The following is a 24,656-nucleotide window of genomic DNA, read 5'->3' as shown; positions in this document are numbered from 1 at the left end:
TTTTTTTTTTTTTTTTGTACTGGGATCGAACTTGGGTCCTGTGCTTGACTTGATTCTATCCTGGGCTCAGGGTGATCAGGTGACTGGGCCTCGATAATCAGAGAATGTATCCCAGCCCAGCAAGGATGATCATGTGACCCTGACCTGGCCAATAAGAGGATGAAGAGTCTCAGCTCAGGCTTAGTGATGGGCTGAAGGATGATCATATGACTGAGGCCTGGCCAATCAGAGCCCTATGTGGGACCATGGCAGTACTAAGGGGACTGAGACACCCACTTGCTGAACCTGGAACCAGGGTCACCACTTCTGCCACCTCATCAGAAGCACCAGCCTGAGAATGAACCCGACACAGGAACAGTGTAGCCAGAGAGGGAGAGATAGAGCAGAGCATGTCACATGTGCCCCTGCACCCATCCATGTCCGTGGCTTTTCATTTCTGTGAGAATAACAGTGCCCGTCCTGCAGCCCAACTGAGCTGCATTTCCCATGATTTGATCCCAGGGACGTCCTGCCTGCCACCACCCAGAGAGAAAGCTAAGGGGCTGTGATCAAGGTCTCTACCACCACCTACCTCAGTTGGCTGTGGTTCCCACAGCATTGATCTTGGTCACCTGTCACTCAGGAGGATGGGGCACTCCCAGCCCTGTCTCCATCCATTCCCCTGGGGACCCAGAATCCAGTACAGCCAGTTCTGAGCCTGGAGATGCCAGAGTCTCTCACTGACTGCACACCCAGAAGTCCCAGGCTTGCTAATCCCTCAAGATTGGATTCAGGGAAGCTCGCAGAGGTTACAGAGGTCCCTGTGTTTCTGTAACTCCCAGGCCAGGTGCCCTCCTTGATCCCCAATGACAGAGGGCTGCTTGCCTCTGCCCACTGGGCAGCTCACCCCTCAGGGCCAGTTTTCAGGTGGGAGTGGCTTGTGCCAGTCCACCCTGCAGGTGAAGAGGATGAGAGCAAGAAACCACCCCATGGCCACTAGGACTGAGCTGACGAGCTTTTAATGACCCATGGGTCTTGGCCCCTGGGCTCTGGCAGTAGCTGAGACAGCTCGATTCTGACCCAAAGTTGCAACCAACTTCAGAGCAGAATGTAGGAGGGGAACAGGCTGAGGCTGCTGAAGATGGGCTGATCCCATAAGGGGGCTGGAAACCAGGACCCAGGAGCTCCTGGAGTGGTAGCTTGGCCAGATGCCTCTTTGTTTCTGAGCTCTCTGAGACCAGTTGACACTGGGGACTCAGCTCTCTGTTAAGTGCGGACAGAGTGGCTGTGGCCCAGATACTGGGGAGAAACAACAGGCAGCTTCCAAATGCTGGGGACAGGCCTGGCTGCCACAGGCCCTGAGCTGCTTTCTCTGGTGTTCTGGCTTCACCCTGCATCCCTGGAGCTGTCTCCCTGCCACCCACAGTGGGCCCCAGGCTGGTTTTGAAACCACCCCTGCTGGGTGCAGGGGTGTGGGTGTCTGAATGCTGGGACCTGGCTGATCCCCAAGTTGTGACTGTCAAGCAGACGTGTCCATCATAATTCATTAATTCTATTAGTTGATATTGTTCATAATGTAGACTGCAATCTGTACAGCTCCTATTTACAAAGGGCTTAAACACACATGCACATGTGTACACATACCCACATGAACACACACACAATCTCATTTGGTCTTCACAGCATGTGCTGTCAGGGCCGGGCTTTGGGGTCCCGCGTCATGGTGGGGAACCACTGCTCGATTCATCCCTGTGCGCCATGAGGTCTGAGAGTCTATTCACCCTTCACTTGTTCCTCTGTTCGTTCTTCACCCATTCCTTCCTTCATCCAGCTAGCATTTATTAAGCACCTACTTTGTGCCCCATTGTGTGCTAGATACTTAGCCCTAAGGTGGGGCACTTTTCTGGAGAGCAAGAGCTCTTGCATTCCTGAGACGAGGTGGGAGAGGGGAACAGACCCCCAGCCCCTGGGAGTGGGGGACTCCAGATCGGGGGGCTGTGTGGGTGTCCCTTCTCAGTCTGTCCCTGTGGAGTGGGGAGCCTCATTTTTCTCTGACTATTTAAAAAGAAACAAATTCAGGGGCCTGCGTGGCTGTGTTATGGCAGGCACGCTCTTGGTGGGGTGGCTGTGGGGACGAGGGGTCCTACAATCGGCTGCAGGGGCCCCAGCAGGGCTTAGGCTGGGGCCACCTGGCTGGTCTCGGTCTTGGAGGCAGTGGTGGAGGCCTCATCATCGCCCAGTGGGTTCTTGCCACAGCAGATGGTGGTGAGCATGCAGTTCCGGAACTGGAAGGCAAGGGGCCAGGTCAGTGTGGGGACATGTGTCCTGGGTGATGCCACCCCGGCCCCCAGAGATACCAGGAGCCTAGCATGAGGGGCCTTGGCTGCTGGTGATGTGTTCTGTGACATTCTGTAATTTTCTCATTTAATTACAGAGTCTGGGATTTCACCCTTTCTATGGAAGAGGAAACTGAGGCCCAGAGCAGGGGTTAGTTGACTTGCCCAAGGTTTCCCAGCTAGAAGACAGCAGAGCCAACATCTGAACCCAGCATGCCTGGCTGCAGAGACTGTTCCCCTCAAGGAACCTTGGCCTCGGTAAGGGGGCTCCGCCCTTCCCAGCTTTGTGTTTGGGGCTGTCCCCTTCCCAAGTTCTGGGCTGGTTGGCTTTCCGAGCCAGCTTCCAGAGCCGTCAGGGCCGGTGCCTGTCACACTTGACCAACACAGGGTTATCTGGAGGGCTCGTGAGAAACTCAGTGTCCCGGGCCCAGTTGAGATTCAGATCCAGCAGCCCAAGGTGGGGCCAAGACATTGACATGGACCTCAGAGCCCCTCCTCCACCTGGAACCAGGCCCACGCCCTGGGGACCCATGCCAGGCACCTGCTTGTTCATCATGATGTAGATGACGGGGTTGTAGATAGAGGAGCTCTTGGCAAAGAACGCCGGGATGGTCATGAAGATGGGGCCAAAATCAGAGCCCTGGTGGGTGAAGATGTACACGGCCACGCTGGCGTAGGGCACCCAGCAGATCAGGAAGGCGATGACCATGATGATGACCATGCGGGTGACCTCCTTCTCCGCCTTCTGGGTTGTGGCCGACTCTTGCTGCTGCGCTGCTGCCTGTGGGGGCACAGGGCTCGTGTCCAGATGGTGGGGCCCAGCAATGTCACCCACCCAGGCACCACCCAAGGGTCCCCCACCCGTACCTCCTTGACGGTGAAGACCAGCTGCCCATAACAGAAGAAGATGATGACCAGGGGGATGGTGAAGTGGACCACAAACATGTAGATGACGAAGGACTCGTTGTTGATCTCAGGCTTGGGTGTGTAGTAGTCAATCCCGCATGAGCACTGCATACCCTCGGGGATGTACCTGAGGACCAGTGCCTGTGAGCACCCATTCCCAAGCGACCAGAAGCTGCCTGCCTGGCTAGGTTCAGAGGACCATACATGGTCCCCACAACCGTGCCAACCCTCGGCAATCCTTGCCACCTTGACCTGTCAGCTGGAGGCCTTATCGGTGGAGATAGGGACCTTGGGCCGGGCCTTCCAGCTACAAAGGGTTAGTATTTTCTAGGCCAGAGATGAACACAGGGGCACTCAGAAGGGGTCTTTGAGCAGCTCTAGGAATACTAGGTCCTGAGGAATGAATGGTCAGGGTGTCTTGGCGACTTCTGCGGACCAATATCACTTGACCATGAGCTGCACCATCAGGGCTGCACTGGGCCAGGACGGGGAGAGAGAAAGCAAGGCCAGAGGAGGCTGGGCAAGAAAGGGGACATGGAGGGCGTGTAGGCCGGCAAGTGGAGGTGCAAATTTCCTGGAACAGAGGGACGCAGGCTCTGGACATCAGACACCCAGCTGGCTGTCCAAACCTCTGTCTCTACGTCCTCTCATCTCAGCCCTCTTGTAGACAGTGCCCAGAGGTTGGGGAACCTTTTCCAAGGATCACATGTCACCCTGTCTTTGAGGTAAGCTGCCACATGTTGCCCAAGGTCAGCACAGGGTGGACAAAGAGGATCGGCTGTGGGCCTGGCTTAGCTGAGGATTAGGGGCTGGGCCAAGATGAAGGGTCAGGGGACCCAGGAGTCTCCTTGATGGAGGGCCTGGGGGAGGAACCAGCACCCTCGTGCCTGCCCCACTGGCTTTAGGGATGGCATTACCTGGACCAGCCGGCGAGGGGCGGTGCGGCACAAGCCAGCGCCATGACCCAGGTGAAGGCGACACCCATGACGGCATGGTTCTCGCCAAAGCGGAAGTTGCTCATGGGCTTGCAGACGACCATGTAACGCTCGATGGCCAGCACCACCAGGGACCACAGGGCAATCTCACCTGAAGGCAACAGTGGCCATCAGTCCACTGCTGCCCACAAGCACCCACAGCTGCCCTCCTGGGGAGCCGGCAGGGGTCCTGAGTGGACTGGGTGGCTGCAGGGGGCTCTATAGATATCGGCTTCACAGGGGACCCTCTTACTGGACCCCTACAGACAGGGTGATGCTTTGCCCAGGTGGCCTCAGACACCTGCCCACACGTCACCCAAACAGTCACACGACTGACACCTTGGGAGGGAATGTTACCAAAACCTATCCCAGCCTGGGGCCGGCCTTGTGGGGACCCAACTGTGTGGCAAAGACCGGAGCTGTGACCTCATGGCAGCAGCATCCAGGACACACCAGCTGGTGCTGTGCTCTCCTTTCCCATCCTCCCATGCCTGGAACAGGTTCCTGGGTCTGCATCAGGGGGACACTGGTCCCTGCCCTGTCTCCTCGCTGCCTCAGTTTCCTTACCCGCTGAGTGAGCACCGTCTGTTTCCCAGATGGACTTTGGAACTGATGGGTCTGCACCCAGGTCTAGCACTCCAGGGAAAGGTGCTGCTGTGGAGAGGGTCAGGTCCCCAACACAAGGAGGCTGGGGCTGGGGCAGATGCTCCTGGCTCAGACAGGGACATTGCTGGAGGACAGGGTCTGTCTTTGCCTTCTCTCCCAGGCAGCCAGCAAATGTGGGCTAGGACTGGTCATTCTCCCTATGGGCCAGAAGGCCCTTGACTGCCCCATACGCCAAATTCCTTGCTGTAAAAATTCAACAGAGTGGGGCTGCCACCTGCCTTGCAAGAACAGGGACCCGAGTTCGATCCCCAGTACCAAAAAGGAAATAAATAAATACAATTCAAAAGTGATGGTACACACCTGTAATCCCAGCACTTGAGACCAAGGCAGGAGGACCACAAGTTGGAAGTCAGCCTGGGCCACACAGGGAGATTCTGGTCTCAAAAAACCAAACCAAATCAAACCAAACCCCAAAGCTGAACAGAGGCCTGCTCAATGGGAGTTAAAAGCAGGGGTACCTGCCCTTCAGAAACAGCAGCCTGAAGCCGGGCGTGGTGGCGCACGCCTTTAATCCCAGCACTCGGGAGGCTGTGAGTTCAAGACCAGCCTGGGCTACATAGTGAGTTCCAGGTGAGTCTCAACTATACAGTGAGACCCTGTCTCAAAAAACAAAAAACAACAACAAAAAAAAAAACCACACACAAAAAAACAAACAAACAGCAGCCTGCCTCAGTACCACAAAGAGTTTGTTGAATGACTAAATGGAAACTTTGGCTAATGCTGACAGGAGAGGATTGAGGAGAAGCCTCTGTGCTTGTCCCATACCCGCCAGACTCCCTAGTCCCCTGCCCAACGCCTACACCTACCACCCAGAGTGGCAAAGAAGCCCTCCATGTTGCAGCCCGTGGGCCCGAAGACGAAGTATCCATGCATGGAGGTGTAGAGGGTGGTGGTGAAGCCGCAGATGACCATGAAGAGGTTGGCCACAGCCAGGTTGAGCAGGATGTAGTTGAGCGGCGTGCGAAGCTTCTTGTGCTGCACAGTGACGTACAGCGTGAGGAAGTTGATGGGAAAGCCCAGCACGATGAGCAGGAACATGTAGGCGGCCAGCACGGAGAACTGCCAGGGCTCAGCGAGGTAGTACTGCGGGTACTCGAAGGGGCTGCGCACCACGCCCGTGATGTTGGAGAAGGGCACGTAGAAGTTGGAGCCCTCCGTGCCGTTCATGGCTGCGGACTGGTCTGCCCCGTGGGCGCGGGGGCTCCACCTGTGGGGGAGAAGGAAGCTGGCAAGGCCCGTGCAGCTTGGGGCTTCCGGGGCGACTCTTGGCCCTGGCCCCCCCCAGGCCCTTATGAAGTGACCTCTGCGGCTAAGCTGAGCTGACTCAGCCTGCTGGAGATTGGCACATAATCATACTAATCCCACGCTCCCACGGGGGGCTAACTGGCTCGCAGGGGGACAAGGTGACACCATGGGGACCGACGGATGCCCAGGAGTGGAGGGGGCCCCGTGGGACCTTGGATGGGAAGAGGCCACCCTGACTTATCCACCCCAGACCCCCAGTGCTTGCTTATCTCCTTCTGATGGCCCAGATCAGGGTCCTGGGGACCCCACACCTGTGCCCACCTTGCACGAGCTGGTCTTGCCTCTGTCCTTGGAGCCCAGTGGCGATGAAGAATGCACTCCTTTGGGCTGTCACTGAGCACTCATGAGCTGTCCCTGGGCCACCAGGATGGGGAAGGAAGAGGATGCGGCCTGGGAGGGTGGACCTGGCTGTGGGGAAGGAGCCACATGCCTGGGAGGCCTGGGAGTCGTGTGGGACAAGGTCAGGGTGGTGGGGACAGCCGCAGAGCCAGATGCATCCAGGGGCAGAGGCTCAGGCTCAAACGCCCTGAGGGGTTGTCAGGTGGCAGGTGACAGAGCAGAGGCCTCCAGTGTCCTGGGCTCCTGAATCTGGTCTGGGGTTGGGGACCCCATCTGACAGGAAGCTGACATTGAAACTCTGCATCTCTGCCCCAGCCATGGCAGTGCCACATAGCATGGGCAAGAAAGTCTGTGACAGGCACTCAGTGACATCTGGGATGAAGGGGGAGGCTGGAGTGGCTGTGGGAGTTTTGGTAGCCGTGGTCCAGCTAATGTGTGCTCAGAGCGCCTGTGGCATCCCAGATGAGGTTTTTGATGTAGGGGACACCAATGGCGAGTGGGTGGCAGGGGTTATGAGCCAGGAATGAGCTCAGGAACATGACCCAGAGCAGCCAGGAAGGCTGAGAACTGAGTGTCTGGCAGAGGGCTTGCTGTGCAAAGGCCCTGAGGTAGAGATAGAAGCCCAGACAGGGAGAGTCTCTGCAGCTGGGACCTCAAACTGTCTGCTCTGAAGCCTCCCTCATCATAGCCCCTGCCCTTCCCAGCAGCCTCAGGGTCTCACAGGGCTTGGCCACAGAGGGCTGAGTTCACCATGGGCTGGAGGTGGCCTCTGCCATTAAGGTGCTTGGCTGGGCGATTAGGCTGTGTTAATGAGGTCAAGGTGGGGTATAGCACCCGTAGCAACGCAGGGGTGACTCTGGCATACCTCAGTGTGGCCTGGTGCTTTTGCGGCTCCCTCGTGCACTGCCTTGGGCCTGGCTGGTGGCTCAGGATGGGCCCTGAGCCTAGCATGGTGTCTGGCATGTAGGGCACCAGGGGAGCTGGGTTTCATCCATTCTGTTCCTGCCCAGTGCACAGCAGCTACTCTGGGAGGGTCTGTTGGATAAGCAAGTGGCAAGCCCGGTCCCTCTGTCCGTGCTGACACTTTAACCAGTCCCTGCCATGCTGTGAGGCAGGACAACAGGTCTTAAAGATAACTCAGGAGGGACTGAGGGTTTCAGATGCCACCCGTGCCAATCCTCCCCACTGCTTCCATTGTGCAGCTAGAGAGATGGAGTCAGCAGTGGTCACCCAGCCCACGTGATGAATCTGATAGTCTGGGCTGCAGTCTTGTGGCTTTCTGAGGTATCTGTTGCTTCTTCCCTCACCTATCAGAGACAGCGTCCAGGAAAGATGTGTCAGCTCTTCACACCCTAGTATAAGTGACTGGAGGCCAGCTCAGCCAGGGTGGTGGGAAGACCGTGAACTGAGCCACATAGGCTGGGCCACAGCAGTGCCTCTGAGAGAGGCCTCTGCCTCACCATGAGACCCTTGGAGTCTCCCACTTTCCCTCTGTCACTGTGCTTCAGAGTGACTGCATGTTCATCTGAGGGACTTTTGCCACCTGGGCATCACCCTGATGCCCCCACACAGGTCCGCTGTCCTGCGCATTTCTGCATATGGCATGGCTGGTGTGTCTTCTGCCTGGCAGGGCACGGGTGTGGTCCTGTGGACCCGTGGTGTGAGGGGATGCCCCTGGCTGGAGTGACTTTCCGAGTCCCAACCCCTAGGCTGGGGTGACGGGGGCTGGGGGAGCTCCAGCTCAGCCCCAGAAGTGACTGCAGGAAGATTAGGGCCGAGTTCCTAGGCTGCTGAGTCAGCAGCCCCTCCTCACTCCCGTCCTCCTCCTTGGCCTGTACACGGGCTTTGGGGTCAGGATGGAGCAGTGGGGCGAGGCCTGACCACTGTGGCCGCCTGGATGGGCTCTCACCACCCAGTTCGCCCCTTCCCTTGCTGCTCAGCCCCATGCCAGGGATCAGACATCTTCCTGCCAGTGCCACAGCACAAGGGGCCCCTGGCTTCAGCAGCCTGAGGCCCAAAGGCCCCACCCTACCAGGCCCGGCTCCAGCCTCCCTCTGTCCTCCATTGCGGGAACCGGGACAGGAGGTTGTTCAGCCCCCACACCTGTCGCGGGCAGGGCTGGGCTGGAGGGGGTCCTGTGTACAGCAGGGAAACTGGAGGAGGATGGGTGTGGCCAGGACGGTGCGGAGGGTGCAGCCTGAGAACTGCATTGGCCTTCATCGGCCAGGGTGGCCCAAGCTCAGCCTCTGCCTCTGCCACAGGTCACTTCTCCTGCCCGCCACACAGGGACCCTCTAATCTGTCACTGTGATTGACGCCTGTTGGGAAGCTGAGCTTTTTTCTCTGAGCCCCTCTTTCCCTGCCATATGCAAATGATTTCAGTTCAAGAAATGCGCTAATGGAAATCCTAACACATTAATAACTGTTTAGCGGGAGAGAGCGTGCATGATCGTCAATAATTAGGCGCTCAGTGGAGGAGTTCTGTTGGCACAACTGTCTGGCTCCCTTCTCCATCTCCCTGTTGTCTCCACGGAGATGGGTGGGAGAGGCAGGCTGGGGGTGCTCCACAGCCCCCACTTCACGGTGAGGGGTCTTCATCAGGATTGGGCAGGCCCGGCAGGGGCAGTGGCCCACTCCAGGGCTATGAAGCAGAGCCGAGACAACACATGGGCTGGGCTGGTGTGGAAAAGTCCCCAGCAGGCCCTCGGTCCCCAGGTCACCACCCACCACCCCTCCTGCACCCACGGCCCTCGGCACCCAGGACCTCCAAAGGGACCCGTGTGTCTGAGGACCTGGGGGAGGGCCTGTGTGCCAAGCTTTCTGGCGTCTTCTCTGGAGCAGATATCTTACTGTCTTGTCCCAAGAGTGCCCCATCGAGCCAAAGTAAATAAACAACAGCAAAAACTCCCCACTCCTTTACTCCTCCCAGGCTGCTGTTTCAATTAGATTAAATTTTAAGAGCACACAAATGCAATGTTCCTCCCAGATCAAATTAGAAACAGGTGCACTTTTACATAAGGAAATTAAGTTGCAGACAATATGAAGATCTGCTAAAATGGAGACATTGATGAAAATATGTAGTCCTTTATTTATCATTATGATGCAATGTGGGGGCACAGTGCAGGCCACTGGCCTGAGGTCCACGCCCTCCAGCAGGCTGCTCCAAAAGGAACAGGGTTTCTCTTAGAAAACAGCTGAGTGTCCTCTTCCTGGCTCCTGGCACTATGCACAGGCAGGCGCAGCCATGAACAGGGGCTCCATGGCAACGCCAGGCCCTCCCAGGAACGGACTTCATCACTAGTTCGCTGCTGTCCAACTCTGGGCCACAGAGCGGTCACTGGCACAGCCCTGGTCACGGCCCTGGGTTGTCAATGCGCCGGCGGCAGTAGGGACAGCAGCTGCGCTGGAGCACCAGCAGCTCATAGTCCTCAGAGTGGAACATCTGCCCAGGGACGGGATGGCACCGAGGCCTGAGGCTGGGTGCCAGGTCTCCGCCCCGACCCATGCAGGGACCCCCAGGACCCCAAAGCACACAGGTACCTGAAAGCAGGAGGGGCACATGGTGATGGCGGCGTCAGGCAGCAGCGAGCGGAAGTACTGCCAGCGCAGGGGAGGGGGCCAGCGTTTGATGAGGACGTCGCGGCGGCTCATGGATCGCAGCACTGCACGGCCCACTACCACCGGCACGAACTCTGAGCTGCCCTGCTGCAGGGGGACAGACAACACAGTCCATGATCGCTGGGGTGGCTGAGGTGGGTCCAGTGTCCCCAGGCAGCCTCAGCAGTCCCCAGATCCCCAGGTCTCCCTCTCCCCACAGCAAGGGGTCACGGTTGTCTCAGCCACCCCCAGGGTCCCCGTGGGCCTCACCTCAAAGCTCAGCTTGGCTGTGAAAGGGTCGTCATCCCCTGTGATGTCCCTGGTCTCATCCAGCCTCAGGGTCTGGGAATCTGGGGTCTGGTTAAGGTGGAACCCATGGATCTCTTACCGTAGCTGCAGCTCCCGCCCCACCCAGGCTGGCCCAGCCAAGGATGCCACCACTTGTGACCTCTTGCCACCGGTCCTCCCGCTGGTGACGTGGTGCCTCCAGGTCAATGAGGGCCACAGCCTCCTCATCGCTGATGCCCTCCTCCAGCTGGAACTCCACCAGGTGCAGCACCTCTGTGCACATGGGCGGGTGGCATCAGGAACAGTGGTGCCAGGGCCTCCCCAGGGGAGTGGGGGCAGCAGGGATGGGGGGCCCTTCCCAGGGAGAGATGGGAAGATGTGCAGCCTCTGCCCAGATCCTGCCAGGGGCTTCTGGCTCCTGTTCCCCCCAGGGGGAGCTGGGCCAAGAGCTCCGGCCCAGCCCTGCCTCTGTAGGACTCACCGTAGGAGGAGGCAGAGAAGACGAAGGGCTGGCGGCAGTTGACACACGTATTTCCCAGGCTGTTGAGCAGTGGGTTGTTGGTGGAGCAGCGGTAGCACAAGGGCACCAGCTCCTGTGGACAGTACGAGCTGAGGCCATGCCAGCGCAGGGGCAGAGCCCCCAACCAGCCACAGTCCCTGGTGGACCACAGGTCCCTGGGTCCCAGGCTATGTGTGGCGAAGCTGGATCCTGGCCTCTAGGGACAGCCAAGGCCACACCATGGGCCCTCAGCCCAGACACACACATGGGGTGCAGTGGGATACGCGTACAAGGACAGCAAGGGCAGTCACCATCACAGCCTGCTCGCTATGCGCTGAGCCTGTACTGGGCACTCCCTGTGCTGCCCCTTTACCCTCAAACTGCCCTGTGTCCCCACCCGGCAGCACAGGAAATGGGTGGGAGTCCAACCCCAGTCTGTTTGATGCCAATCTGCTCTGAACCTGGCAGAGGGGCTGTGGCAGGGATGGAGCCACGTGGGCCCCACAGCATCCTCACCTCGCTGTCGTGGAAGGGCTTGGAGCGAATGGTCAGGCTGCCCAGCTCGATGGACTTCTGGAACTTGTCGGGGACCCGCAGGCCCTGCAGCTTGTCGTAGGCGTGCCGGGCCAGCTTATAGGCACCCAGGGCCCTGCTCTGCTTGGCTAGGGTGTAGAGTGTGTTCCTGCCAGCGTCGGCAAGGTTAAGGACAGCAGCGGCGACTCGTGGTGGGCACTGGCCGAAGAAGTGCATTTCGGGACCTAGGCCCCAGGCTCTCCCAGAGACCAGGACACTGCTGTCTCAGCCAGGCTTGGGGGCACGCAGCAGTCCCTGCCGGTGCCAGCTCCTTGGCCTGAGGCAGATGGGCCCTGGTGCCCGGGTGTCTTTCCCCCAGGAGGTCTGTCCCCTACTCTTCTCTCCTCTAAGTTGGGCCTTGTTGGGAGCCATTTCTGAGACCCCAGGGGTGGCCAGGTTGGAGTGCAGGGCAGGGATGCAGCAAACCCTGGAGGTGGAAGTGAAGCTGCAAACTTCTGTTTGATTTATATGGCTCGCATTTGCTAGTCCGGGAGGATGGAGGCACACCAGGAACTGCAGAGACACAGCAGTAAGTTTAATTACGCCAGGCCCAGACTAGACTGATTAGCTCCCATGGTGTTTAATGCATGCATTGAGCCTATAATCTGTAAAATGGAGTCACGGAAGCAGGCCCCAGACATCGTGTTCCTCAGGTAAACATGCAGGAAGTGGGTAGGGAAACATGATGGTGACAAGAGGTGGCCAAAAGGCAGCAATTGAATCTAAGCAGCTTCAAAGCTCCCTATGTGCCAATCAGCAGGCTCTGGTCTGGCCAGCAACAATTAGACTTATTGCTCTGTCTCTATGGCTTCTTGTGTGCTTCCATCCTCCGGGACTAGCAAATACGAGCCATAGCAATCAAACGGAAGCTTGCCACTTCAGAAGGGCTAGCCCAGGCCTGGCCACAGCTGCTCCCACGGGCCAAGGGGCCCTGTCAGGCATGGGGTCTCAGGCAGTGGGGCACCCTGGATTTGGGGGGCCAAGGAAAGTCAATGCTCACACAGCCCCTCGGTCTCTCCTGCGGGCTCCTTACGGAGGAGCGTGGCAGTGCTGCACAGGACTGAAGGCCAATTACGGCTTTTAGGGTTCTCAGGACCTCAAAGATTTTGGTCATCTCCTAGTAGTTTCCAGCCAGTCACAGCCCTTGGCCCCCACCACGGATGTTCATGGGGCCTCCCCACCTGGCCGTGGGCAAAGCTCTCCCTGGAACAACCCCTGCCTGTCCCTCCCCAGGGCCTAGCTGGGTCACTAGGCCACACGCCCCAGGTGCTGCAGCTTTCCGCTTTGTCGCTCACAGCTGCCTGGGCTCTGGGCTGGGGCAGCACGCCTGCCAGGGACTAGGACGGGCTCAGCCTGGGAGCCTGGTTGCCAATCTGCTGGCTCCAGCCCGACCTCCCTTGGGGCCTCCCAGGAACAGCAGCGCACGAGGGCAATGGGCAGCACTGCCAGGAAAGTGCTCTGGGGCCTTCTCGGGCCATTAGTCGGACAGGAAGGATACACTTTAGAGATGCCCGGGGGCGTGTCCTTGGTCAGGCTGTGCAACAGGAACCTGGAGATGTTGAACAGTGTCTCGGGGCGGTAGAAACTGAATGGCTCCTCCTGTGGTGGGAAGAGCTTGAAGGGCTGGAGTTCCTGGGCAGAAAGCTGGGGTCATAGCCTTGGGCTCTCTGCAGACCAAGTCCTGTGGGCAGTGCCCTTTCCCTCTCCCTGTGCTTTTACGATTCACCAGGAACTTGATGCCTGGGCTGGAGCAGAGCTGGTGTTCCTCTTTGCAGCTGCACTGCCCCAGGCGGTCTTGATTCCATTTCCCTGAGCTCAATTCGTATCCAATTAGCCTCAGAAAGAAGCTTTTTGATGCAGCCCGGACTCAACGACTGCCACAGAGGGCATGCAGCAACAACCCTGCCCAGCAAGAAACTGCACCCCCTTCCTCACTCCCAAAGCCCACGAACACGCACAGCAGGGCTCCTCTGTGGCAGACCCAGCCCAGCACCCAGGCCCTAGGGTGGCACTGGGCACACAGGAGTAAATGGGCAGGTCCTCAGGTCTACACAAGCCAAGGGCACTGTCCAGGAGGAGCCTGCCTGCCACATGCTCATGGCTGCCACTCCCTCAGGCAGGGACACAGTGACCAGTGAAGCCTCCTAAGCTACTGGGGGCTCAGCCCAGCTAAATGGACCCGAGAGGCCTTGCTTACTCTTCTCCTCAGTTCCCAATGACATCACTGGGGCCTCTGTCACCCGAAGACCAAAGACACCCAAGCCACATCCACTCTGGGTGCAGGTGCTCTGAGCGCAGGTGGGAAGCGGAGGAGGTGACATCCCCCAGAGAAGGAGAAGCAGACAGTGACTGGCCTCTGGGAAGGTAGCTGTGTGTTGAGGGAACAGCGCATCCACGTGTCTCCACCCACCTGAGTCTGCAGTGCTGTCAGTGGCCAGGCCCTAAGCTACCAGGGGACTCTTCCTCTTCCTTGTGGTGTAGCAGTGACCCCCTTGTGGTCACACTGGGCTGTGTGCTCCTCACACAGGGTCCAAGGCCCCAGCCTCACCCCTGGGCTGGTCACACGGCAGGTGCATGCTGAATAAGGGAGTGGCCAAGGAAGCAGGCCTGCTGCAGTAACAGCCAGGGCAGTGAGGCCCCATGGGTCACCTCTTGTGTGTGCTGTCTCCAAGCCAGAGGGGACAGCGCAGGCAGGGCACCCTGCCTCAGGGTAGGCTTCTGTCTGCAGAGTGGGGAGGGTGGCATCTTACAGAGTGGGGTGACAGTAAAGGAGTGGATACAGTTCAGCCTTGGTACATGGACCCCACAGCAGGTGTCACAAGCGGCAGGACACTGACTGAGCAGATATCCAGGGTGGAGAGCTGCTGATGACCTGCCACAGTCCCACCGCCAGTGGACAGAGTTTGACACCTTCATCCAGAGTATCAGGGAGCGGCCAGAGGGTATGTGGTCAAGATCAAGCTGACTATCTTGCTTTATAGAGAAGGGAACAGAGGGCCAGAGAGGGAGGGTGAATCATTGAGCTGGCAGCAAGTCAGTCGGCTGGAGGGGGCAGGCAGGCAGCCTGCCCGCCTGTGGGGCAAAGCCCCAGGGAGCCCTGTCCCCTCCCAGAACTGCAGGGAGTCCCATCTAGAGTTTGCCCCACCCCTGAAAACTGAAACCAAGCTGGAGCCAGGCCTTGAGAATGGCCTGGCCAGCTCTGGCCTGGAGTCTCCTGGGTGTCCAACGGCGGATCAGGCAAAATCACGTTTCTCCCGAGGAGGCCCCGCTCACAGCCCATCTACCGCCCACACTCACGGTGAACCGCTGGATGGCGTGGTAGCCATGGTAGAGCTCGGCCAAGTGCTGGAAGTGGTGGAATTTGTCCAGCATGGCGTCCTTCTGGGCAGGATCTGCTAGTCACATGAGGGAAGGGGAGATGATGTGTCCGCTGGTGCTTGTGGCTGCCACCGGACCCCAGCAAGAGGCTAGGGCCAGGTGGAGGGGGCTGGGGCTGAGGGCGGCACGTGTCAGGCTCACAGGTTAGTCTCGCTCCAGTGTCCCTCCCTCAGAGCTTTGGCCCCTTGACCTGACAGAAGCAGTGCGGCAGGACCACGCCCAGGACAGACTCAGGGACCTCAGGAGGGAAGAGTGGCTCTGACAAGTACCTGCCTCTGCTCCAGATATCCCCACCCCATGCGCACCTCCTTGTCCCTCTGCCCCAGAGCCCCATGGAGTCTGCTGGGAGAAGGCAGCAGGGACTCTGTTTTCCTGCCTGGGCTGAGCGGGAGTCTGGAGCTGTTATTGCCAAGTGAGCTCTGCTTCGTCTTTTCACTTAATTAACTTTGTCTGTGCCACACTTGCTGGGCCCTCCGCGTATGGCTCAGGTGGCAGGAGGGGGCTCTTCCGCATCAGCAGCCTAGCAACCTCCCAACCATGCCTGCAGACCTGGTCGAGATGGCGCAGACTGCCTCTATGTGATGGTGAAGGACAGTGCAGCGGCCTGCCACTCGCCAGCCCTCTGATTTTATCTGTGCAGCAGCGGGTGGTGTCACTCACCCTGTGCAATCTCCAGGCACTGCATGGACAGCATCCAGTAGTAGTAGGCAGCATCGCTGAACCTACTCTCCACCACTGCGTTGTATGTGAGCTGCTCCAGAACCCGGACCGCCTCGCCCTGCCTCCCGGCCTTGTGGAACGCTGCGGGAATCAGGCACAGATCACTGAAGCACGTGGCTGGGATGCTACCTGCTAGGTTACGGACAGCTGAGCAAAGCAGGTCCTGTGCAAAGCGCATGGCTCTTGGCTGGGAAATGGCTGCCTGCTTTAGAAAGGCACGGCTGAGCAGAAGCGAGTCACTGCTCACGCCAGTGAGAGTTCACCCTGCTCCATGGGAAAAGCTTTGAATTTTGTTTTGGTTTTTTGAGACAGGGTCTAGCTATATAGTTCAGGCTGGCCTTGCACTCAGTGCGATCCTCCCGCCTCATTCTCCTGAGTACTAGGACAGGCACGTGCCACCAAGTCCCGGTAGGGACGAAGCATTGTGACCCCTGGGAGACACTAATGGGATATGGCCCTGACTAGCACTGCACAGCTAACTCCTCACTGGGTCCTCACAACAGACTGGAAGAGGGGAAACTGGCCCCGTGGTAATGCGATGAGCTGGGTGTGGCCAGGCAGGTGGCATCTGCTCAAGGTCAAGGAGCCAGCCCAGGTCCTCGGTGCCCTTCCCACAGTGCTGTCAGATGTCAACATGGAAAGAGATGGCTCTGCTCTTAAGACCATGAATTAGCAATAAAGAGCAAGTAAATGTCTCAATCATTGCTACTTTCATCTCTCAGATGTCTCCTGGGCATCTGCTCCATGCCAACCCCTTTGGGGCCACCAGCTGTGACACCTGCCCACACATGGACATGCAGGTGACTGTGTCCTCCTCCATGGAGAGAAAGAATCCTGGCCCTCATCCCGCTCCCCTCTCCAGGCTCCTGTCTGTGCACCAAGTTACTATGGTGATGGATTCTTGGAAGGGTGGTGCAGACAGACGGAGAGGTTGATGCGCTTTGCCCAAACATGCAGATACTTCAGCAGCTGGGCGCGCTGTGAACGCCGAAGTGCTTCAGAACAGGCCGTCCTTCAGAGTTTCTGATGGAGGGGCTCCAAGCTCATACCATGTTCAAGGGGGCAACGACACTACACGGGAGTGTGGATAAGACATAGGGGGTACCTTCCCAAGCAGCAGGCAGCCCAGAAGACCCGTGCCACCAGGGGAGGCGGACAGATTGGATGCCCAGGCCCCGTCACTCGCCAGCTCTGCGACTGCACAAGGCACATTTAGCCTCTGTGTCCCCACAGGGCGGCTGACAAGGCTCAAGGTTGTGCAGGTTAATGCCCAGCCAGCCGGCACCCGCCACAGGGAGGGCAGTCAGGTTTTACATGGCGATGCTCGTGACCAGTCACAGCTCTGCACCTGCCCTGGCTCCTACTTCAGATGCTGCTGTGCCACCCAGCTGGGGCGTGGCCCGAGTCCTATTCCTGGTGGGGACTGTCCCCTGAATCTGTGACCTCTCTGCCTCCTCCCAGCTGTGGGACATCAGGGGAGCTCTTCTACCCACTTCATACTCAGTTTTCTCATCTCAAGATGGGAATGGTCTCACAGTGCCTGCGCCTCAGGGCTGATGGGAGAAAGGGAAGATGTGGTGCTTTGCTTGGCAACTACAGGGCGGGTAACCTTGGGCCTGTGTTGGGCGAGGGATGGCACAGCCCCGGAGCTCTAAGACTTTGTCCCATGTCCTGCGGGCCCCACCGGGACCCACAGACAGGCGCGGCCACCCTACCTTTCTGGGCTTCCTCAAAGCGGTCGTTCTCTGCCAGCCACTGGGCGTAGGGAACGTAGATGTCATCCTTAAACTCAGGGTGCTTCTCACCCAAAGTGAAGGCCTGGGGGAACACAACCACTCACTCTCAGTGACAAAGCTCCCACAGCCCGGGAAATACGGCACTTGGCTGAATCTGTGAGGGAGGGATGTCACACTGCCAGCCTGACAGCTCAGGGGACAGCCTCCCCCCACCCCCAGCAACACAAAAACAAACCGCTCTTTGAAAACAAAAGGCAATTAACAGCAATATGCAAGTGACTGGATTCAATAACAACACAGTCTGTCTCCGGACCACAGAGGCAGCACAGAATTGGAAACATTTTATTTTGAGGGTCTGCGTGGGCTCCTGTTGCGCTGCAAACAGATTTCTTTTAATTGCAGGCGACACCTAAGGAAACCGGGCTGACGTTGCCATCATCACTGCTTGATGGCTGTTGGATGGCAGCAACATGATGCTGTGTGGGGCCTGGGGCTGTGTCCACCCCAAGGACAGGAGCTGGGCGACCAGGCACAGGGGATCTGTGACCTGCAGCCAGGCCCAGATCCCCTAAGAGCACTGGCTCCTGCTGCCTGACATAGCTGCTGCTATGTCTGCCTAGAAGCCACTACTTCCTCTCGTCAGTGACCTCATCACCGTGCCCAATGGAGCCACTCAAGAGGGCAGACAAGAGGCAGGCTGCTCATAGCCATCTCCGCCACTAGAGCTGTAAACAGACTGCCCAGGTTGGGGAATGGTGCAACTGCCCCTGGGGGTACTGGCAGCCACACCCAACCACCTCTGCCACCAGCCCCCTCGCTTGCCAGCTGGTAGTCAAGGCTTCGGCAAGAGGGAGGGCAGAACAGCCCTGGAATCACACAGACAGCCTGTGTCAGAATATGATGGCATTTTCTGCAGGAATGCCAGCCTGGCTGGCTTTAAATGGCACACAGGTCTGTCTCATCAATGGTGCTCTGAGCCTATGGTGCTGGTTGGAGGTGGTTCAGGCCAACACTCTCAGCCCCATGCCCGTAGCCTGCTGGCCCACAGCTGGCAGCTAGGTGAAGATCTTGTGGATGTCTGAATGAACAAGGGACAGGGATAGCCTTTGCAGGAAGGCCCTCCACCATGGATTCAGGCAGAATTCTGGCTGCTAAGCTGATGCACAGCCCCAAGGCCTCCCATAGCTCCTTACATCATCCCAGTGCTGGGCCTCCACATGCAGCCGCACCAGGCCCTTGAGGTCACCGAGCTTCAGATAGGTTTCCGCGGCATAGCTGGGGCTGTCCAGCTCCTTGAAGTAGCGTGCACACAGCAGCAGTGGCTCCCGCTCGGCCTTGTCCAGCTTCCGGGCGATGTCGATCAACCTGGGCCAGAGAGAGGAGCCATGCAGGCCTGAGGGAAGGAGGCACAGCTCCCATCCTCCCTGCATCTACCTGCACCTCCTGCGCCCATCACAGGGGTCCCCAATCTACACAGCAGGGTCTGGAAACAGAGATGAGTGTTCGAAACCCACTGCCAGGTAGCAAGATGGTGTCATGGGCTTTCCCAGGTCTCAGTGAGCCTTTGTAACCCTGAGAAGGGGGTGGGACTGCTCCCATGCCACAGATGGGAAGACTTGGGTGGTGCATGGAAGGTGAGGCACCTGCCTGGGGCTCTGCAGCCAGGGGCAGAGGCTTGCATGAGAGTCCCTCTGCATGGTCCCTGGAACAAGGAGTGAATGTGGGCCCAGAATAGCCTCGGGCACCAGCCGCCTGCCACATCTTCCTGGGGGACTGGCCCTTCTGTGCTCTTGGGGACAGGGCTATAGGAAATGTGTACTAGCTGTGGCCAGCCGAGACAGATCCTCCTAGAGACAGGCAGGTGCGGGAGGGCTGTCAGTCTGTGTATGGAATAGTAATGGCGTCTAAAAATAACCCAGCTCAGCAGGGAAAGGCCACATTTTAGGAAAGGCGGCACAGGCACCCATGAGAGCTGCAGAGCTTCCCCCCATCAAACTGATGTCCATGGAGGAGAGGCCTCTTTGCAGCAGACCTGGGAAAGGGACAGATAGGCTGAGGTCTCCTTCCTGAAATGGTCAAGTGTCCTCGGCTCACCTGACACACAGCACTTGACAACGAGTGACAGGGAAAGCTAGAGGGGACAGCAGCACGAGACCTGTCTGGCTCTCTCTGTGCCACCCCTGGGGGCAGAGACTGTGCCTCTGATTCTGGACAAGAGGAGGATGGGTGGCAGGTTGTGAGGGGCCGTGCCACCATCTGGTCTTGCCGTGGCCACTGCTGCCCTGTGGGCCTTCCCATTGCTTCCAGAGCAACCCCCAGCCTCCGGGACAGGACTGAGCCTGCCTCAGCAGCCGCTGCTCTCCTAACCTGGTGTGTAGTGTGTGTGTGTGTATTTACAAGTATCCGGCATGCAGCCTGTGGTCCAGACAAGAGGGACACCTGGAGGGCTGGGGCGTTAGCAGCAGCCCTGGCTGGCATGGGCAACCATCCAGGAGCTCAGAACCAGCCTCCACCTGCCTGCGTCTGCTGAGGCCTTAGCTCTACCTTCTACCTACCCTCACCCCCTCAGTACCTATTCTCTCCAGGCTCCTGCTGCATGACCAGCACAGGCTGACATTGGTCCTCAATGCCTGCTAAGGAACTCAAGCCAGAAGCATGGGTGTGGCATTGAGGCCCAGTGTGGCCCCCACCCCTGCACCTCTGATTCCAGCCAGGGCCCCTGCAAAGACTTCTTCCGCGACCCACAAGGACACCTGCCCTTTGGTTTCCAGAGAATGCACTCCTGGAGCTAAAGCCCTGGGGTTGGAGTGTATAGCCACCTGCACCTCCCAGCTGTGTAGCCCCTTTTAATACCATGTCCCTTGAGCCTCAATTTCCCCAGTTGCAAGATGGGTGTGGAAATACCAACCCTGCTTGCGGGGGCATCAAATGCTGCCAGGTCACCAGAGGGGAAGGCAGCTCTGAGGCCCAATGTTCCCTCCTTGGTCCCTACCCCCTATTCCCCAGGACCTCAGGGCTCCTCAAGGGCGGTGACTACTGTTCAACCTCTTTTCCCAGAGAACCCATCATGTGTACTTTTGGCTTGGATATTTAGGCAAATACTATTCTCCCTTGTCAACCAAAACACGATGCTGATGTGATGTGATGTGATGTGATGTAACCCAGTGCTCCCCAGCAGGGCCGAGACCTACGTGTCTACCCAGCCAAGGTTGCCGCTGATCTCGATGGCCTTGGTGTGCTCTCCAGCTGAGAGGTACATCTCCACTGCAGCTTTGGGCTCGTTGATGTTTCGGGCCCAGTCTGCCTGCTTGGTGATCAGCATCTTGGTTTCTTTGGGGTCTCCAGATCTGAGGAAATCCTGCGGAAGCACAGCAAACACAACCGCTGCAGTCAGGACTTCCCGAGCCAGCATTGTCAGGCACAGCGGCCAGGAAGCAGGCGGGGCCCATCATGGGACAGAGCTCGGGGCAGTCCCTGGTGCCTCCAGGGACAGTGAGCCTTGGGCTGCCCGCAGGTGTTTGTGGGGATGCCATGGCCCTCAGGACTTCCTTCCCTCCTCTGCAGAGCAGCACTGTGACCAGGTGCTGCCTCATCTTCCGTAGGTGTGACTTCCTCAAAGAGCTAGTCCCCAACCTTTATACACACATGGATGAAGTCAGACTGTGGTCGAGCACCCCAGGCTCTAAACTTAAAGTGCCATAATGCACAGGGCTCTAGGCTCAGCCTCGGCACCCTCCCTTAGCCGCTCCACCCTGGCAGCGCTACTTGTGTCTCACTGCTCCAGTGCTCTGTGGCCTGAACCTGGGAGTCTCCTCTTCACTGTCCCCATGGCGGTAGAGGTTGGCCAGGGATAGCTGGCCAGCAGCACCTGCCTGGCTAATGAGTGTCCTGTTCTGAGGTCAGGCCTGTAGGCTAGGCAACTGGCCCAGGGCGGGACACCAGGAATGTGGGCAATGAGGCAGTGAGCAGGGCCCTGGAGAGAGGAGTGTAGGATACAGGTCTGTGACCCTGGGTTCAGGGCTAGGCTGCAGGCCTCTGCCCAGCTCCTCTGGGTCATCAGCCCTCATGTGCAGGAGAAGCAGCTTCAGAAAGCCATGTCCATTTAGGAGGTGGACACCTCGGCTGAGGCAGCCTGGGTGCAGACAGTGGCAAAGGGGAGACTTTCAAAGGAGCTCAAGAACGTGCAGCTTGGCCTTGCATCAGGAAGAAATGTGGTTTGTCTGAAAAGCAACGTACCCTGATGAGAGTGCCATGCACCAGTCTTGAAAGTATAAAAATGCACTCCTTTCCCATGATTAGCACGCATTTGTCAGGGAAGCACAGTCAATGTATGCTAAAACCTCATTCCAACAATTAGCTCATTTCTTTTTCCATTTGCTTCCTGGGTAATTATGTAGCCCCTATAATCACAGATTAGGGCAGCCCAAGAACCCACCGTTTTCAGGAAGGGAGGAAGGGCAGTTTCCCCTTCCTGGGGAAGGGGACCTGGTACCAGACAAGGCCACCTCCCTGGCTATGGTTTCTTCCAGCCAGCACAGAGGGACTGGCAGGCCATCGCAGACACACTCTGGTCCTAGTATTACCCTGTGCCCACACAAGGCTGGTGACTGCCCACCTGTAGTTAAACTACAGTTAGAGGCAGGGGCAGAGGGGACAGCCTCACCAGAGAACAGAAATGTCCTTTGCCGGATGGGTTCTTAGCAGGCAGAAGGTAGGAGGCTGGGGCACACATTTGGGTGGTCTCTGCAGCGGACTGTGCCTGTGATATGCCTGTTCCCCACCAGCAGTCCAGCTCAGGACTGTGACTTAATGGACACCAAGTCTAACTGTCTCCTTGAGACTTGCAAACTGGGTTTCTAAAGGCCTTCTGGTTCCACGAAGCTAATTGACACACTATCTGGGGCCAAGGCAAAGACTTTGTCCTGAAGTGGACAGAACGAGGCCGTGCTGAGTGATGAATGAGACGGACCAGGGTTCTCAGGCTGGTGATTGTGATAAGGACGCACTACATGGGGGTTAAGAGCACTGTAACTCCCTTTATCACCATATAAACATGTCACTTATCCGGAAAGCATACAATTTATTTGTACGTGGGAATGTAATTTAAAAATTTTCCAAAAACCAGATTGAATCTTGGGAAGCAATTTTCAAGTAAACAAAAACATGGCATGTTAATAAGCACTGTATCTCCCCACCCGGCGTAATGGGCATGTACACAGTTTCTCCTATTCAGGCCATGGGGGGCGGGGAGGTGCAGAGGGCAGCTTGAAATGGAACCAACCTACTTGGATTGTGATCAAAAACTAAACCCCCAAACAGGCCTAGTGTATTTACCTTAAAGAGAGTCAGATCAGATGGAGGATGTGGATGCAGAATATGGGTAGAGGGCCAGGGGGGACCCATGGGCACCCACACCGTGGTGATCCCCCCTCGTCCCCCTCTTCTCTTCCCACAGCTTTCATTACTCGCTGTGCCTCCTGAGGCCTGACCCAGGCTGCAGCCCTCATCTCTGGGGGCAGTAGGGCATAGTGCAGGGAGCCTCACATGCCTCTTGGGAGATCCACACCCACACTGGCTCCGGACACCACATCAGGCTGTTTCTGACCATGCCACTGCTCACTTGGGCAGGCTCCTTGGGGTCTCCAAAGGCTCCAGTCCTGAAGCACAGCCAGGACGCCTGTCCTGGTGCCTAAGCACTACCTTTAGGGACTCCATCCTGCTCTTTAGGATTTGTCCCCAGGTGAGATGCACCAAGTGTGGTGTTCTCAATGTGAATGTCCCATGGAGTTTTGCAGGTATGTGATGGGGACATGGCAGAGGGAAGGGACATTAACGTGAGACAGGCAAAGGGCCCTGTGGCATGTGAGGGAGGCGCCCACCCATACAAGATGGAGGATGTAGCTTGCAGCCCAACACCAGCCAGCTAGGAGAGAAAAAGGAAAACAGCCACCCTGGGGAAAGACAGCTGGGGAGCTTTTCTGCCTTGGACTTATGATTGACATATTGGTCATTCGTGGCCACAATTTGGCTGTAGCTAAGGACTTGCTTTGGGCCACCAGGCAAAGACAGGTTAACAAAGGCACCCCCTAACTAGGATACCAGACTGGCCAGAGATGAGCCAAAGTGGGGACCCCACCACCCCATCTTCTGGAGTCCTGCAGGCCCTGTGCTATCAATGGAGGGTGGGGACTGTCATGGCTCCTCAGAATCCGGGTGCACTAAGACCAAGTGCTGGAAGGCCAGCTCATGTCCAAGGACACTGGCCCCCGATAAAGCTGGGGAGAACTTGTTGAAGATGTTTCCAAAGCTAGGAGCCCAGATACTTTCCAAAGGCACTGTGCTGGTTGATGACCAATGTCTGTCACATTTTATCCTCTTAAGTCAACCTTCAAGGTCAGCCTTGTTCAGGCTCAACCTGCGACAGTAGCCAGAGCCTTTGTCATTGAAGGACCCCACCCCTCCCAAGCCCAGGGCTGTTGGGGTCTGCACCACTTTTCTGGGCACAGCCTGGACATGGTGGCTGCCTGGCTGGGGCCATGCCATTACCTTGGCATACTCAAACATGCATAGGTCTGTGTACATGGCAAGTGCAAAGTCCTCATGCCCACTCCTCTTATACAGCTTGGCAGCCTCGTGGAACTTCCCCTGGTAGGCAAACACATCTGCCAGGAACAGGTCACTGTTGGTCTCTCCCCGCTTCCTCCTCTCCTGGAAAAATTAGAAGCACAGGAAATGGTCCCGCAGCCTGGCAGGAAGCAGGCTGCACAGGGGCTGGAGCTGCTATTTCTGGCGGGGCCCTGGGCTTCCCACCGGAACTGCTGTGGCTCCAGAGCTGTTGCTTCTCCCACCTATAGCTATGGTGGGAATGCCTGACAACAAAAGCAGAGATTTTTCCAGACCTGTCAAGATGAAAAGAGATGGAAACCTTTGTTTGCTTAAGGGAAATTCCTCAGGCCACTTTCCTGTGCATTCTTCCAGGCAGTGGCAGGAGTGTTTGGACAGTGTGTTGTGGCTTGCTGATGGCCCCAACCCCTCAAAATCTCCTGGGTCCACAGGCCTGGCCAGCAGAGTGGTGGCCCAGGGTGATGACAGACAAGGAGAAAGTTTGAGGTTTCTACCCAAGGTGAGGTCACAGATAAGACAACAAGTCTCCTCATGGGCCTGGTTCTGAGGAGACGGTAAGGGATGCCATGCGCTACACACCGGTGAGGTACGTGTTAGGTATACACACAAGCTCCTCGTTGCTCTTGGGAACTCTCGTGTCACCCCCAAGGGCATCATGAAGGAGGCTCTGATTTAGGACCAGGTCAAGGTCAGACTGAGCTGGCATCAGGCTCAGTTCAGGCAAACCCAACACTCTG

At 57.6% G+C, this 24,656-nt stretch overlaps 2 protein-coding genes across 5 annotated transcripts in view; both read right to left on the bottom strand.

The window, feature by feature from the left end:
* Positions 1 to 2,153: 2,153 nt before the first annotated feature.
* Positions 2,154 to 6,465, bottom strand: Rho (rhodopsin). The gene is made up of 6 exons (XM_010637946.1): positions 6,428 to 6,465; positions 5,668 to 6,068; positions 4,139 to 4,307; positions 3,183 to 3,348; positions 2,857 to 3,096; positions 2,154 to 2,264 (listed from the first exon to the last, which is right to left on the bottom strand). The coding sequence occupies exons 2-6, from the start codon at positions 6,026 to 6,028 to the stop codon at positions 2,154 to 2,156; spliced, it is 1,047 nt and encodes a 348-aa protein (XP_010636248.1). The 5' UTR covers positions 6,029 to 6,068; positions 6,428 to 6,465.
* Positions 6,466 to 9,581: 3,116 nt separating this feature from the next.
* Positions 9,582 to 24,656, bottom strand: part of Ift122 (intraflagellar transport 122) — a 59,524-nt gene continuing 44,449 nt past the window's right edge. For 2 of the 4 annotated variants that reach the window (XM_010637961.2, XM_010637964.2), the window contains 13 exons: positions 23,842 to 24,003; positions 20,487 to 20,653; positions 18,489 to 18,660; positions 17,275 to 17,377; positions 15,500 to 15,640; positions 14,759 to 14,853; positions 12,960 to 13,060; positions 11,405 to 11,570; positions 10,871 to 10,982; positions 10,537 to 10,662; positions 10,372 to 10,451; positions 10,045 to 10,209; positions 9,582 to 9,946 (listed from right to left, as the gene is read on the bottom strand). In XM_010637961.2, coding sequence (XP_010636263.1) covers positions 9,857 to 9,946; positions 10,045 to 10,209; positions 10,372 to 10,451; positions 10,537 to 10,662; positions 10,871 to 10,982; positions 11,405 to 11,570; positions 12,960 to 13,060; positions 14,759 to 14,853; positions 15,500 to 15,640; positions 17,275 to 17,377; positions 18,489 to 18,660; positions 20,487 to 20,653; positions 23,842 to 24,003 — 1,680 coding nt within the window. In that variant the 3' untranslated portion in view covers positions 9,582 to 9,856. Of the gene's footprint in view, positions 9,947 to 10,044; positions 10,210 to 10,371; positions 10,459 to 10,536; positions 10,663 to 10,870; positions 10,983 to 11,404; positions 11,571 to 12,959; positions 13,061 to 14,758; positions 14,854 to 15,499; positions 15,641 to 17,274; positions 17,378 to 18,488; positions 18,661 to 20,486; positions 20,654 to 23,841; positions 24,004 to 24,656 lie in introns of all 4 variants that reach the window. The other 2 variants (XM_010637962.2, XM_010637963.2) reach the window with 2 other exon arrangements.

Source organism: Fukomys damarensis, unplaced genomic scaffold (assembly GCF_012274545.1).
Source record: "Fukomys damarensis isolate Sample0158 unplaced genomic scaffold, DMR_v1.0_HiC HiC_scaffold_37, whole genome shotgun sequence".
NCBI classification, from domain to species: domain Eukaryota; kingdom Metazoa; phylum Chordata; class Mammalia; order Rodentia; family Bathyergidae; genus Fukomys; species Fukomys damarensis.
This window is presented reverse-complemented; position numbering and strand designations above follow the sequence as displayed.

What these genes read in the sequence shown, in the direction of transcription:
- Rho (XM_010637946.1), bottom strand. Translation starts at nt 6,028, where the DNA reads ATGAACGGCACGGAGGGCTCCAACTTCTACGTGCCCTTCTCCAACATC. An exon ending in CTTCTTTGCCACTCTGGGTG is followed by an intron (nt 4,308 to 5,667) that starts GTAGGTGTAGGC and finishes TGTTGCCTTCAG; the next exon opens with GTGAGATTGCCCTGTGGTCC. An exon ending in CCCCTCGCCGGCTGGTCCAG is followed by an intron (nt 3,349 to 4,138) that starts GTAATGCCATCC and finishes ACTGGTCCTCAG; the next exon opens with GTACATCCCCGAGGGTATGC.